Source organism: Pelodiscus sinensis, chromosome 20 (assembly GCF_049634645.1).
Source record: "Pelodiscus sinensis isolate JC-2024 chromosome 20, ASM4963464v1, whole genome shotgun sequence".
Classification (NCBI taxonomy): domain Eukaryota; kingdom Metazoa; phylum Chordata; order Testudines; family Trionychidae; genus Pelodiscus; species Pelodiscus sinensis.
This window is the reverse complement of record NC_134730.1, coordinates 4,273,217-4,288,693: the sequence shown is the minus strand read 5'-3', so window position 1 is coordinate 4,288,693 and position 15,477 is coordinate 4,273,217. Positions and strand designations below refer to the sequence as shown.

Sequence of the window (15,477 nt, the reverse complement as noted above, 5' to 3'; positions counted from 1 at the left end):
AGCAACATCAGTCACGGCTAGGGGACAAGGAAAGACAGGCTATCAAGGACTCCCGTAAGGCTGGGGCCAGCAGGCAAGTGAGCCCTACTGAATCAGCCCTCGTTTGCCTGGTCTTGACCCCACCCATCTATTAGCGGAAGCCAGAGACCCATCCAAGATGAATGCAGTGATTCCCAGCCCCACATGATGGCTTGCAAAGGGCCTGATGCCAAGCCAAGTGATGCCAAAGGGAATCTTTCCGTTGCATTCAATGGACTTCAGATCGGTGTAGACCCTGTCTCTCCGTCCCGTCTCTTCCGTCCCCATTCCCCTCTAGTGGATGCTACGGCATGGCATTTCTACTTCTTAGGGGTACTCGGTCTCCTGGTCTTCTATTCAACTACTTTCTCCAGCACTGGATCATTAATCGCTGGGAACTGGGAAGTAACACAGCTGCTCCAATGCTCAAAGAAAATCCAGATCCACATATATTTCCCAGAATAAAAATTCTGTAAACACGTCAATTGCCAAACAGTGAACAACTCCTGAGAATATGAATGACTCCCCAACGGCTGATGAATTCTAGCAGAGACACTTATTCATCTGGAAGTTCACACTGAAGAATGCATTATTTACTACTTTACTTCTGTTTAAAAGATTTTTGGGGTCCAGAAGCAATGTCCAGAAGCAATACCCTGAGACCTGGTTGACTAATCGCTACCGATAGTTGGAATGACTAGGTCCCAAACTGCAAATTGTTTGTCCAAACATCCCGGCATATTGCAACAGATGGGCTCTGCATTTGAGGAGTTCAAGAGCAATCAGCAACGCAAAAAGGAGGCTGATGCCAGCACTTGAAGCAGGTTGGTCTCTATACCTTTGGAAAAAAAATCAAGTGAGAGGTAAAATACCAATTGCATTGTCACAGCAGAACCATAAAGGCAGCTGTTTTTTCAATGATGGTGGATCGTTCCTAACGACCTCCGAGGAGCAGAGGAAATGAAGGGACTGATTTTCCACTCTTGCTGGTTCCTAGGCATCTGTTTTGGTAAGTACAGTGGGGCGCCTGACAGAGATGAACATATGATGCAATCAAAGGAGGGCCCTGGTGAAGCAGAGTTCAGCAGTGACACACAATGGCTAAGACTGCGTGAAGCCTTTAGAAGAGGGGTGACATGCAGGCACGCCGCACAGGCATGGCCTGGCTCTTTTTGGGCAGAGCTAGTCTTCCAAGCTGAGGTTTGACTGCAATTCGGGGGAAAATACCTGTGCTGCCTTTACTTGGCCCAGCATTTCTAAACGTGCCAGTGCAGCTGCAGCAGCGCGGTGTTAGCACAGGCTAGCAATGCCACTAGGTACACAGATTCAGGCCAGGCTGCTGCAATTTTACTGCTGCCTTCAGCCACACATGTGCTGGGACATCCAGCCAAGTTGCAAGCACACCGCTGGTAAACGTGTAGCAAAAGCCTGTGTTAGAATGGGACCAAGCTACAGAACAATTTTGCTGTTTGAGCCTGGAGGAAAGGCTCAAGGTCTTGTGTGTAGCATTATCCCCCAGAGATCAAATAACTACAGTGAAAAGTATCTGGACAAGTCGAGTGTTCTCATGATTGGCTTTTCGTGTCAACAGGAGCTGAGCACATGCTGCCCAGATGGAGTTAGGATGCTACTGCTGGGGGCAGCTATCGGCACACTTCGTCTGGCCTCGCAGCTCAAATGAGGCACGGCCTCGCTTAAATCATTGGTATGGAAGGGGCGCACTCCATGGCTGACTGCAGGGAGCCCAAGGGGCTTGCTCGGGTGGCGTTCTTACTGCTGGAGAGCCCCGGGGTGCGCTGGGCCATCCAAGTCCACAGGCCCCTCACACGCTTCCCTCATAGGGTCTGGAAGAAGGATAGGCCGGGCTATCGCCTGTGACTGTGGCCGGATAGTGCCTCCTTTCTTTTCCTTTTGCTCCCAGAGAACTGGTGGCAAACCTTGGACCAGATGGATTTCCCAGGGTGTTGCCAAGGAATTGCTTGTCTGGCCAGTAGTTTGGCCCAGAGAGTTCTATGGGGGGGGGGGGGGCTAATCTGTGACACCCCCTCCCATTTCCCTTGTGGTGCCATCAGTGCATGGTTTATACCTAGCACTAGGCCGCTTTCACTAAGAACCCAGGCCATGCAACATCCTTGCCTTTACCCAGGTGGCCAGGCCCCATTCCAGGCAGGCACGGGGAAAGCAAACCGGCTGACATTCGATCCAAACAAAGCAAAGCCAGGCTGGCAAACTCTGACAGAAATATGTCGGGATGGGGGCACATGATCCTGCATTCCCCCTCCCTCCTAGGGTTGCCAGATGGTTTAACCAAAAATACTGATCCCCCCCCCCCCCAAAAAAAAAAAACCACCAGGGAAAAAATTCTGTTGAGAGAGGAAAAAAGGGGGAGACCAAAGTAGTTGAGAAAAAAAACCAGCATTAAAACAGCATGACCCCTTTCAGAGTGTGTGCAGAATCAGAATAGGGATAGGAACAGGGGAGTGGTTGAGCACTAAGACCCAGGGAAGGCATTACTTCTCCTTGGTCTTTAGGCTTTTTGCTGGTGGCCATTTTGTTTTCTTGATCAAGCCAGAATGCATCTTCCCTATGGAACCAGGTAAGCAGGGGTTTTGGGGGAGGGGGTCGGGGGGGGGGAGAGGCCAGGGGCTGGGCCCAGTTGCTGAGTGTGTGTACGATTGTCCAATCCTAAGCATTCAAAAATCATGAGTCAGGCCCATGAAAAATCATGAGATTGGCCCCAAAATTATGAGATTTTCAAAAAATAATAGAGTTTGAGCTCCGTTTGTGCTTTGTTTTTTGGATACTTTAAATCAAGATTTCAAGCATTTCTCTACAACTATGAGGGCTAGAAATTTGCTTTTTAAAATGGAAAGTTCAGGTTCTTATTTATTCACATGAGTTCAGAAGCAGCATCCAGGCGAGTCACAATCAACTCTTAAGATATGGTGGCACGGAAAAGCTTTGGGCATTATTTTAGTTAGAAAGCTGGTTTGATGTCATGTCAATAGGGCGGGTTAAAAATTTTCTGTCCAAAAAAGCCCAAAAACTTGGACAGAAAATTGGGTTCTTGATTAAATGAAAATGTTCATTGAAATTATCTGATTTAATCAAACATGTTTTTTTGTCAAAAAATTTCAAAATGTTCAAAATTTTCTGTGTGGCGCTGAAAACATTTTGTTTTCATGCTTGGGGTTTTTTTGGTCTGTTTGTATCTTTTGCCATTTTCCAACTGGTGCTACACAGGACCAAGATTTTCAAACTTGGTGCCTACAAATGCATTTAGATAACTAAAGCCTAGATTCACAAAAGTACCTCAGGCCTGGTCTACACTGAAAAATTAGGCTAATCTAGCTACTTCAGTCAGGGGTGTGAAAAATCCACACCCCCGAGCAACAGAATCAAGCTCACCGCGCTCTCAGTACAGAGCTGCACAAACAGAAAAATTTCTCTTTTAACCTCATGGGCAGGTGGATTGCCTGGACTGACCAGAGAATTCCTCCCATCAGCGTGGATTATGTCTACACTGAAGCAGTGGAAAGGCTGCAGCACTCTAGCATTCCAGGTGTAGACAATCGCTAACTCCCAGCAAATGGTTTTTCAAACATGAAGATTGCTCGTTGGTGGTAAAATGGCCTTAAACGCTGGTGAAATAATGGCGCCTGGGAACATGCAAATGAAGCCTGGGATATTTAAATCCTGGGCTTCATTTGCAAGTTTGAATGCCTACGGCCGTGTCCAGACTCAGGGGTTTTTTCGGGAAAAGTAGCCTTTTCCCGAAAAAACTTCCCCTGCGTCCAGACTCAAGCCGCGTTCTTTCGAAATTATTTTGAAAGAACGCGGCTTTTCTTTCGATGGCGGTAAACCTCATTTCACGAGGAAGAACGCCTTCTTTCGAAAGCTCCTCTTTCGAAAGAAGGCGTTCTTCAATGTAAAGAGGCCGTCTTCGAAAGAGAGCATCCAGACTCGCTGGGTGCTCTCTTTCGAAAAAGCGGATTTCTCTTTCGAAAGATCCGCCTGCAGTCTAGACGCGATCTTTCGAAAGAGGCTCTTTCGAAAGATGCTTTCGAAAGAGCCTCTTTCGAAAGAAGCCTGCAGTCTAGACATAGCCTACATTAGCCACCCTAGTTTGAACTAGGGTAGCAGTGTAGACATACCCCTAAAGAGTTGGGCTAGGGATGAATAAAGAAGAATTCCATGCCCTTGGGAGGTACAAATTTCAAGTGTCGAATTTCTTAAAACCAGGCGACGGCGGCATTTCCAATGTCTTTTTTTTAAAAAAAGAACTAAGAAACTATATCTATGCTATAATATATAACTATGTACAGCAGGAGGGACCATAGGAATAAACTGGGTACGAGCGGGCGAGGAGAAGCTCTGAGGTATTTACAGTTATTTTTAAAGTAGGAGGAATACTCAAGGGAAGTAAAAACGAGGAAGAATGACAACTTTCAACAATGGAGATCTCACGATAAGGAGGGAAGTTGAAGAGATGTAGTTCACTCCGTCTGCAGCCTGAGGCAGTTGAGAGGAACTGGAGGGGGCCGGACTGCACGCTCACTGAAAATGGCGCGAACACCGTGAGATGCCACCGCACATGCGTGGTCCGGCCGGGTACGGCTACTGAAAAAGTCTCCGTTATGTGGCGCCGGGGCAGCCCAGCACCTACAGTGGAGCACCCATGGGGACATCACTCGAAGAAGAACACAGGAGTTCTGGAACTACCTTCCCTGTGCTAATCATGCAGTAGCCGTGTCTCGCATTTGCAATGTCACACCCATTGAAAACTCAGGAAGCCAAGCCTGTTCGCATACAAATATCTTGGGTAATAAAGCAAATGAAGTGAGCTATGGGTAGGCAGATTATTATTTCAAGTCTAAGCACAACTATTTCTTTATATTGTGCTTGCCCTGTGGCATGTGAGCCTTCCGAACACAGCACAATTATTTCTTTATTTAAACTAAATTCCCCACTTACAATCTGGGGAGTCTTATTTGGGTGGAGTGCAGAACCCACATTGTTAACTCCGGATAACAATAATTAAACGAAAATGAAATCAAAGCAGCTTAGGAAATCAATGGAACATTTTTCTGTTAAAGCCAAAAGATTATATTAAACTTCTGTGGTTTAATAAACTATTATGAAGTTTGGGAGAATATTTTTCCTGGGACTTAATCTGTTTATACATCTAAAAAAAAGTAAACAGAATATCACTTTACTTGACCACACAGAGAACCTGATACATCATGGCTGTGCTGCCGCATATGTTTCTTGGTGAAAAGTTTCCACCTTGGGTTTCGCTTAATGGACCTAAAGTGGTGTATGTTCAACTTCTTATGCCATGTGTGAAACCCTGGCTCCACTGAAGTAGGCTTCAGAAGGCCAGAGCTCATCCCTTTGTGTCTTCAGAGGAGCTGCACTGATTTACACCCACTGGACCCTGACCTCCACGCTGTAGTTTGTCATTTGGCGGACTTCCCTAAATCAAAGACGTGTGAGGTAGACCGATTGCTTAAGAAGTGTGAGGCATTCAGGGCCAGATTTTTCAAAGGTACTTAGTTGCCTAACAAGCAATTTTTCATTTGGGTGAACTGAAACAATTTGTGCATTTGGGTCGGTTTTGGTCAATTGTTTCAGTTGTAAAAGAGCTATCAATCCAGCGAAGACACCTAGACAGTTTGTTGCAGCATTTCTGAAACAAAACTTTTTGTTTAATCCCCTCCCCCATTAAAAAACCCCTCTCAAAATCACAACAAAATATTGTATCTCAGGCGGCCCAAAGCTTTTTGGGTGATTGTGCTCAGCATTTCATGTTGTCTTTTGCCACCAGTTTGACCAATTTGTTAATCATGCTGCTCTACCTCGTGGGACTGAAGCATCCAGACACTTCAAAACCCCAGTAGGTATCTCTCTGCATTTGTCAGGGCCTACACACCTTTAAAATCTGGCCAACAGATAACGTGGGCCACAGAAAAGCATATTTGATATAAGAGGCACAACAAATTTACACCAGTAGGAGAGAAAAATTCCCCTTTGTTTCAAACCATTTTATACTTCTGAATGTACATTCTCATTATTTTTAAATGACGAAAACACATACAAATGAATAATTTTGCATTTTAGCATAGATCATATACCTTCCCACTCACAACCATCAACAAAAAGACAGCATAGCTTTTCAATACCCGTAAACTTTATTAAATGTGTGCTTCTTCAGTCTTAAATTAAATAAAGATTAATCTGGTCCATACAGAAATAGAACCAAAGGGAGAAAATGAGAAAAATCACAAAGCAAAGGCAAATCAGAAAACATTATGTACAAACAAGAGATTTTTTTTTCTATGTTTAAAAATACACGGACATGTCTCCTCCCCTGGAGAACTAACCTAATAAATGCTAACGTATGAAGGGTGCAAAAGAAGAGGTTGGCTATCAGAGTTATTTAAAATAAATAACTTAAATTCAGGATATACATTTCCATATACCAAGCACGTCATTGCCTGAAATATAACTTACGGTTATATCTGTCCCCTGCTGACATATCAGTTGCATTAAAATACAGGAGCCTCATTTCCTTGGAATCCCATGACATATTGGTGTTTGGGTTCATATCTAGTGTTTAAAATATTTGGATAAGACTATTCCTTGTGAGGTTATTATATACCCCCCGGCACAGAATTAGCCCTCTAGACGAACGTTGATACAGCAGCTTTTTTTCTAGGACACAACAACAAAAATCCTCTCAGCACATCAGTGGAAAGGTCGCAAGCTCCCTGCAACGTAAGATCTGTTGGTCTAACCTGTCACACCCAAGCAGCGAGATCCCAGTTCAGTAGCAAGATGCCTGATTCAGCAAAGCATTTACACATGTGCTTGAATTCAGCATGTGCTCAGTGCCCACCTTCTGAAAGGTATTTTCATGCCTCATTCTCTTTGAAATCCACGGGAGTTAGGTGCCTAAGTGCCTGAGTCACTGGGCCTACATGCTCTGCAGAATCGGGCTGGACTTAAGCACATGCTTAAATGCTGAATGGGGGCTTCTGAGTCCAATCCCAATCCTGCAGCAGTCGATGGAAAGATGCGCTGGGTGTTTTGGTACCGTGACACCCAAAGCTGGGCTCTGATTCGGAGCAGTGAGCGCCCCCTCCCCGTGTGTCGCACGACGGCAGTTGAAGGGAACTCCATGTGCACAAATCTGATCACAAGGCTGTCATTTATTTAAAATAATGGGGGAGCCAATCGTGTTCTCATGTCCATAACTCTCACCTGGCTTGGGTCCAACATCTCACTCATTTTACCCCAGCGCATGGCTATTAGTCACAATATACGCACACCTCAGAGCCTGTCAGGAGCCTGGAAGCGCTTTGTGTACAGGTTGGACCTCCCTGGTCTGGCACAGGTCTAATTGGACCTCCCTGGTCCGGCACAGGTCCGGTTGGACCTCCCTGGTCCGGCACAGGTCTGGTTGGACCTCCCTGGTCCGGCACAGGGCTCTAACTAGTGCCCAGGATCCTGCTGCTGTGCCAGGCAGCTCCAATTACTCTGTGCACTGGGCTCCCACTGCCCTGCTGCCATGAGTTGGGCTCCTGCTGCCCTACCAAGCTGCAGGGCTCCCAGGCGCTCTCTCTCCATCGGGACTCTCTGATCCTGGAATATCCGTGATCTTTCCAGACCACAGACATTGCCAGACCAGAGAGTCCCGGTTAAGAGAGTTTCAACCTGTACGTTGCTCCCAGATCCTCAAAGTTATTTTAAAGCTTAACTCTCACTGAATTCACTTATATCCTGGCCTGCATATTTCTACCTGCCTCTGGAAATTTCCACTACATGCATCAGACGAAGTGGGTCTTTGCCCACGAAAGCTTATGCTCCTACACTTCAGTTAGTCTATAACTGAATAGGATTCCTCGCCGCTGAATTCACTTAAATATCTTTCAGGAGCTGAGACTTAGATTGTGGTGGATTTCAGCACGATTTGCAGGCCTAACGTTCCTGAGGCGATTAGGAAAATGGCAGGCTTTAGTCAACTAGTGGAGTTTTCCAAAGCAACAAAGTGATTCAGGAGCATCGCACGTCCATGGTCTGGAAAGTGGGTCAAAGGAACAAACGACAGGTGCTCAGCGTGCCTCCACACCAAAGCTGCATCACAACACGGCCATCAGCGGATCTGAATGCAGAATGCACAGCAGAACCTGTACTCACTTTCCTCTCTAGAATGAGCGCCCAAAGCAGGGAAGCTGCAATAACAGGGCATGGCCTGTACAACCCGCCAGAACCCCAGGTAGTTACATGGACAGCTAGCTTGTGTGGGCACGGCTTCATTGCTGTTGGTCCTCAAGCTAGCCAGGGTCACACCTTCCTAGCAGTGCAGATGTAGCCTCAGCCATTGCTAACCAGAGCTGAAAAAACATAAATGAGTATGAGATTTCAGAGCTAACTCAGTGATTTAGGAGCACAAATCCTATTGGCTTTCAAGGCAACTTGTCTTCCTGTGTGACTTAGGTGCGTCTCAAAATCCCACCCAGGAAGACCAAGACAGCAAATGGGAGCTTAACTCACAAATCCCTTAGTTCATGTCTGCACTAGGGCTGTGTCTAGACTGCATCCCTTTTCCGTAAAAGGGATGCAAATTAGACACATCGCAATTGCAAATTAAGTGGGGATTTAAATCCCCCCCGCTTCATTTACATAAACATGGCTGCCGCTTTTTTCCGGCTCGGAGCTTTGCTGGAAAAAAGCGCCAGTCTAGACGGGGATCTTTCGGAAAATAACGCCTTTTCCGAAAGATCCCTTATTCCTCTTAAAAAAAGGGATAGTTCGAATTTATGAAGTTCAACTTCTGGGCACCTAATTTTACAAATTCAAAGTTCTGTGTCCTCACTATAGGGAAGGGTCACATTTAATTTGAGGCAGGCACTGTTAATGTGGATGCGCTACCTCAGACTCAGAGCCTCAGGAAGCACTCAGGAGAGCTGAGGGACGCTTCCCGGAGGCCAATCAATTCAAATTAGCGGCACCAGAGCATCCACACTAATGTTATTTCAGACTTACATGTTTAGGAATAACGTCACTCCCCGTGAAAAGCAGGACTACAGCTTTCCAATTCCGCCGCCCCTTATTCCGGAATAACGGGCTTGGTAGTACAGATGCTTCGCTTACAAATTCAACCTGGCGTGGGGAGGGGGCTAATTTCGGACTAAGGTCATTGTGTAGACCAGGCCTTACAAATCACCTCTAGCGCTCCTTCCACATCTTGGCCAGGATGCCTCAGGAACTTATAGCCATTGGAATCGCCAGTAGTGAATAAAATGTTCAGCCCTTATAAATGTTTTTAAATGAGTATATATTCCACTGCCAGGAAGTTCAAAGTTCAATTGACTCCCTGTTGCACAGTAATGCAGCTTTGGGGGTGGGGAAAGCATTATGTAATATAAATATACGAGTGAGCTTCTTACATGAGTCAGAGCTGTCTGGAAACACAATCTAATAGGCCACATTTCACAGAGAGGGCTTTCATTTCCCTTCAATGTGTCCTGTGTGTGTTGGAAATGTGAAAGGACCATAAATACTGTAGCTCTCCCTTAAAAGCAGGGGAATTGTCACCAGACCTCAAAAGTGCCTTTTCAAAGTGCTAGGTATGGGGAGTGAGATATTCAGATACTTGGGTCCCCTTCATCTGAATGGACGGGGTATGGCCAAAACCAAAAGAGACAGCTTGAAAACGTCCACTAGTGGTTTGGACAAAACTTGCTGAGACTTTGCTTTTCAACTAGTCTTAGAGTGGTAGCCATGTTAGTTTGTCATTTTAAAATCAACGAGTAATCCTGCGGCACCATTTTTTTCAACTAGGTTTCTGATCTGCGGTACACTGAAATAAATAGGAACCTTTCACTGAGTGCGGTGGCTTTTGATCACAGTTTAAATGCCTGACTAGGGCCAGGATTTGATTCACAAACTGAAACATGCTCTGGGTACCAGAATCAAGTTACCCTGATGACTTTAGCCTTTGGTGAACTTCGAAATGCATCCATCCTCAACCCTGCAAAGAACCAGCCCCTGCCTTGCTGTTAAAATTAACAACTGCGCTATCTTTGCCCAGCAACAGTTGTGCCTTGGAACTTGCGGTGTAAGATGGCGTGGTCGCCCGAGATTGCTGTTCAAAAGATAGCTGTGCCAAACCAGTGGCTTGAATGAAACAAAGCGAGTGCTTCACACAGATTACGTTGTCAGGTGAGGTGATGACAGCAAAACACATAAAGAAGGGCCACTTGGCTGGTTCTCATATCACTCCGACTAGCTGAGCACGATCATTCAAAGTACCGCGCTAGATACAGCATTTCAGTCTGAAATTTCATTAAAATAGTCCAGTAAAATATCAAACTTCAGGAGGAAAGGAGACACACAATGTCATTGATTTTTGTTAAACCAGCTGCCAATCTGCTCGGATTGATTCTGGGACTTTGGGGAAGAAAATGGAAGCATAGAGGAGGTTGATAGGGAAGTAGAACAAGGAGAAAAAATTAACTAATTAAATTAGCTTTTCTGCTGATCCAAAAGAAATCGCCCGGTTGAGCTTTGGAGAGAGTCTGTCTATGGCAGTAACCCTGGGGCTGTTGTGACCACAGCTGGCCAGGATCGGAACAGGTGAGCCCTGTAGTTGCCATGACCCCAGCACTTTGCCAGATGGCAGTGAGAACTAAGACATAAAGGGAGCCAGTGTGTGCTCATGCAGGCGCGGCAGCATTGCTTTGGGCTGGGCTGCATTTGACCGATCTGATCCCTACTTTTTGTTTGTTTGATTAAGACGGTTATAATTCATTTACCCAGAAATTCTGTGCCACTGGGTCCTGCCAATTAAAGCCAGAACATTCTGAAACAAGAGCGGAGACAGGAAGTGACCCTGTTGGCGGACGGTGCCGGGGGCCTGTGACTCTTATGCTGGGTGGACTGCAGAGAAAATGACTTGACAGTTTTTTAGCTCCCTCCTGTTTGCTTGTGGGCCAGCTGTTATTGTATGTGGAAGAAGGAAACCTGAGCTCAGGTAAGACTTTAGGGGGGCAACAGGCGGGAGAAAGTCATGGAGCCAAAAGCCTTGCCGATGTTAATGTAGTGATTTTAATTAGATTGGGAAGCGCCTCTGGTTTGTGAACCCACCTGGGCTTGCTTCTGCCGAAGTGAGGGGGAAAGGTCTCTTGGAGCTGTTCAGATTTTCTCTTAATCTGGCTCAGAGAAAAGCTGGGACATGGGTTCTACGGTGGGCTGAGGAGAGCCAGGAGCAGGTGCAAGGACTGTCTCTAACGTCTTCCTTTTTACCCGATGAGCTGTTGGTGGCAGATGGGGCATTGGCAGCCCCGGACTGTTTCCTTTGACTTCAGAACAGGTAGGCAGGAATTGGAGGGACCAGCTGTAGGGCTAGTGGGTAATTTTACACACAGCACCGTGACCTCTCTGGGGGTCAAGTCATTATCCTCCTTCAATTCCCTCCTTAACGCTCCTGGGCAGAGATGCCTAAAAAGCCCACAAACAATCTTGACAACGTTTAGGCAGCTGGTGTGCTGGGATCTGCTTGTCACGCTGACCAGGACTGTCTCTATGTTACCCAGGGCTGCCCTGGCTGTCTCCTTCCTTTGTCTTGGATGCTGTGGTCTTCGTGGCAGGGACCGTGTTTTGGCTCTGTTAATGCAGTCCTGATCCCTGATGTACATAAGCACTGCCAGGACAAACTGCAACAGGAATGTACAGGGCCTAGCACAACGGGCTCCTGATCCGTGACAGGGGCTTCCAGGTGCTACTTGATTACAGTAATAATAATCTAACGAGGCTGCTGACAAAAGGGCCGAGTTATGTGATCTGGGCACCTGCCTAGTTAATGGATTGTTCCCACCAACTCACTGGATACACGCCACAACAGAGCCATCATCTGAACACAGGAACGGCCAGACTGGGTCAGACTTAGCAGTGCAGTCGTTAGAGGCCCATCACGCTCTTGTGAACACGGGATTCCCTTTCCTCCCCAAACGCCAGCTCTTACCCTATTATGCCATATTAAGACTATCCAGGACATGGGATGTCCCTCACCACGATTTCCCACGGAGGCCGCAGCCTCAAAGCCTGTGGACAACATCCAACGGGGGGCATGTTGACTTTGTGACACAGGAGTTTTGAAAGGGGGAGGAGATGGGAAAAGCGGCATGAGAGCTGGTTGGCTAGAAAATGGCCTTTAAACACCAATCGCATTTTCATGTCAAAAGATCAGTTTTTGTCAAAATCTATTTCCTCCCTTCTTCAACGTTCTGCAACCAAACCCCAAATTCATTCAACTTTATATTATATCCACCCCCTTTTCACCAGTAACTGGAAAATTGCCTTTCCGCTTTTTGAACCAAACCCCACAACATTTTCCATGACAAATTGATACGACAAGAGAAAAAACATTTTTGATCAAAATTTTCCACAGGAAAAACTATGTCCTGACCAGGCCTGTGATTTTCAAAAGTAATTCGAGACCATAAATTCCATTTTCAAAAGTGACTAAGAGACACATTTGAAAGGCATTTGGGCACCTCCCATAGGAGTTAGGCACCTAAATAAATTTAAAAAATCTGGCCCTATGTCACAAAGGGCCAGATATATAAAGGTATTTATGTATTACAGTGCTCACTTGTTGCATTACCTAGCTGATTTAGGGGCCTAGACCACATTTTGAAAGGTGATTTAGGCATTTAGGGATCTCAAGCTTAATGACTGGTAATGGGATTTTGACTTTTAAGAACCAAAATCCCTTTTGATAAGACTTAAGTGTCTAAATCAGTTAGGCACTGCACGGCTAAATACGGCAATGTCCACATTTTAAAAGGGTTTTGGGCCTTAGAAATCTAACCTCTATTGACTTAATGAGAGTTGGGCTCATCTATATGCCTGTCTTATTTGAAAATGGCATTTAGACGCCTACATTACTTAGGCACATTAAAAATGGTGCTTCTTTTCTAAAGAAACAATGTCAAATCCTGAAACCACTGACGTAAATGACCAGCACCCTGTTGAATTCAACAGCACCAAGCGTTGGCCCACAGCCTTTTTGCCTCGTCCAGGGGAACAGGCACCAACCCGCAGCTAACAGGGAAATGAAATCAAACCAAGCAGAGACATTGTGTCAAAAGCAACAAACAGAATGAATAGTGTTTTCAGCACAACTCTCACATTTTTCTATTTCCTTCTCTATTGATATGTAAAAATATATTTATATATGTATATATATTATATTATATTATATTTTTCTTTTCTTAAATAATTATTTTTTTCAGCCTCAGTCCCAGCCAAAGTCGTGCCCAGTCATCTGGTAGAACTTCATGTTGAAAGGCCGGTAGAACTCCCGCAGTCTCTGCACCACCTCCTGGTCGATGTTGGGGTGGGTCCGGCCTTTCGTTTTCCCCAGGCAGTGGGGTTTGCTGCTGCCCTCGGCCTTCTTCAGGCAGGGGAAGCCCTTGGTTTTGTTGAAGTAGAAGTGTTTGTCCGTGATGATCCTCTTGAGGCCCAGAAAGTCCTGGACCCTGCCCAGCTCCCCGGCAGGGTCGCTGATCAGTCTCTCCCCGCTGACAAAGAGGATCTGGCCAATGGGGAAGTAGAGGAGCCAGTTCTCCAGGTGCTTGGCGTAGATGCCTATCTGGATGGCGCTCCAAGAGGTGTCGATCAGGCCTGTAGTCCTGTTTTTGAAGGTCAGGCTCTCAAAGGTGGGGATATCGGGCTTCTTCGAGAGAGTCTGCGTGTAATCGGAGATGGCTCGGGTCACGGGGTCCCGCACCACCACGATGAGCCTGGTGCCCTTCGACATGGCGGAGATGCGCGCGGGCGCTTCCTTGGTGACAAAGTAGCTGGGGGTTTTCTCCATGGTGATCTGCCCGTCAAGGGTTCTGGGCATCAGGTCCCTAGCAGGGAGAGACAGAGAGACAGAGAGAGTGAGATATTAATGCAAATATTACTGGGGATGGCACACGTGAGTCCAGGGCACCGCATGGCTCGAAGGATGACAACGTGGCAGGGAGTCATTGCCTTTTTCCTGGTAACAGAGGTTAGCGCCACCTCCTCCTGCATGTTGGGTGAAGGGGAAGGACTATGATGCCCTAATTCAGTCTGGTGCCTTAAGCCAGTGTTTTCCAATTTTATTGGGCCACGGAACCCTTTTAAACTGAAAAGAATCTTGCACAACACCTAATAACAGTCTTATACATGGTCTAGAACAGGCAATCGCAGAGCTGATTGACTGCGCGCACAGCGCTGAATAGTGACATCATCACCCCCACTCTGGCTAAGCTGGCATTACACAGGGACATCATGGCAAACACAAATGACATTTTTTTTCAATAAAATTCATAAATTCTTAATTTTTTTTTAAATCATAAAATGTTATTGTAATGGAATTTTCTTGCAGAACTCTTATTTTCACTTTGCAGAATCCCAGGGCTCCGCAGAACACCATTTGAGAAACACTGCCTTAAGCAAATGAGCAGCCCCATTGACTGCACTGGATCTATCCATTAAACAGTTCCATGGGACCTCCGAGTTGGGTCAATAACTGAAATGCATTGGGCAGGGCATACGGATTGCCTCTCCCTAGCCATTTAGTATGGAGTGTTGTGATGGCTGAGACAATACTACAGGGAGCATGAAGCTACTCAGGGTGCTAGGGTGGAGAGACTATCAAGGTGGAAACGTAACAGACAACAACGCAACACCACACTAATGGAAGTCAATGCAAGAGTAATAACTCCTGATGAGCCAACACCTGAGGCCCAAGCCACCTGAACTACAACTCCTGTGAGGCACTCATGACTCGACTTGTTTCTAGTTTGGAGCCCTCCCCGACCCCCAAATCCCAAATCGCCAGAACTTCTACGAAGGACTTTGACGGGAACTGGGTCAGGTTCTTGGGGCGTGTCTACATGGAGAAAGAGCCTGGAGTAACTATTCAGTTCTAACTCCCCACAGGGACACACTCTGGCTATGTCTACACTGGCATGATTTTCGTTAAAAGAAGTTTTCCGTTAAAAGCATTTTTGGAAAAATCGTGTCTAGACTGGCAGGACGCTTTTCCGCAAAAGCACTTTTTGTGGAAAAGCATCCGTGGCCAATCGACGCAGTTTTCTGCAAAAAAGCCCCGATCGCCATTTTCACGATTGGGGCTTTTTTGCGGAAAACAGTACTGTGCTGTTTACACTGGCCCTCTTGCGCAAGAGGGCTTTTGCCCGAACGGGAGCAGCATAGTATTTCTGCAAGAACACTGACAATCTTACATGAGATCGTCAGTGTTCTTGAGGAAATTCCACCGGCCAGTGTAGACAGCTGGCAAGTTTTTCCGCAAAATCAAATGATTTTGCAGAAAAACTTGCCAGTTTAGACACAGCCTCTCAGATTAATCTGCTTTGGAATGGGTTAAGCTAATTCCCACAAACACACTGTCAATGA

The 15,477-nt window shown here is 46.2% G+C and overlaps 1 protein-coding gene across 1 annotated transcript in view; it reads right to left on the bottom strand.

Annotated features, from left to right (window-relative positions):
- Positions 1-5,184: 5,184 nt before the first annotated feature.
- Positions 5,185-15,477, bottom strand: part of LOC102446034 (heparan sulfate glucosamine 3-O-sulfotransferase 3A1) — a 99,368-nt gene continuing 89,075 nt past the window's right edge. Inside the window, exon 2 of the mRNA XM_075903519.1 lies at positions 5,185-13,940. Coding sequence (XP_075759634.1) covers positions 13,322-13,940 — 619 coding nt within the window. The 3' untranslated portion in view covers positions 5,185-13,321. The remainder of the gene's footprint in view (positions 13,941-15,477) is intronic.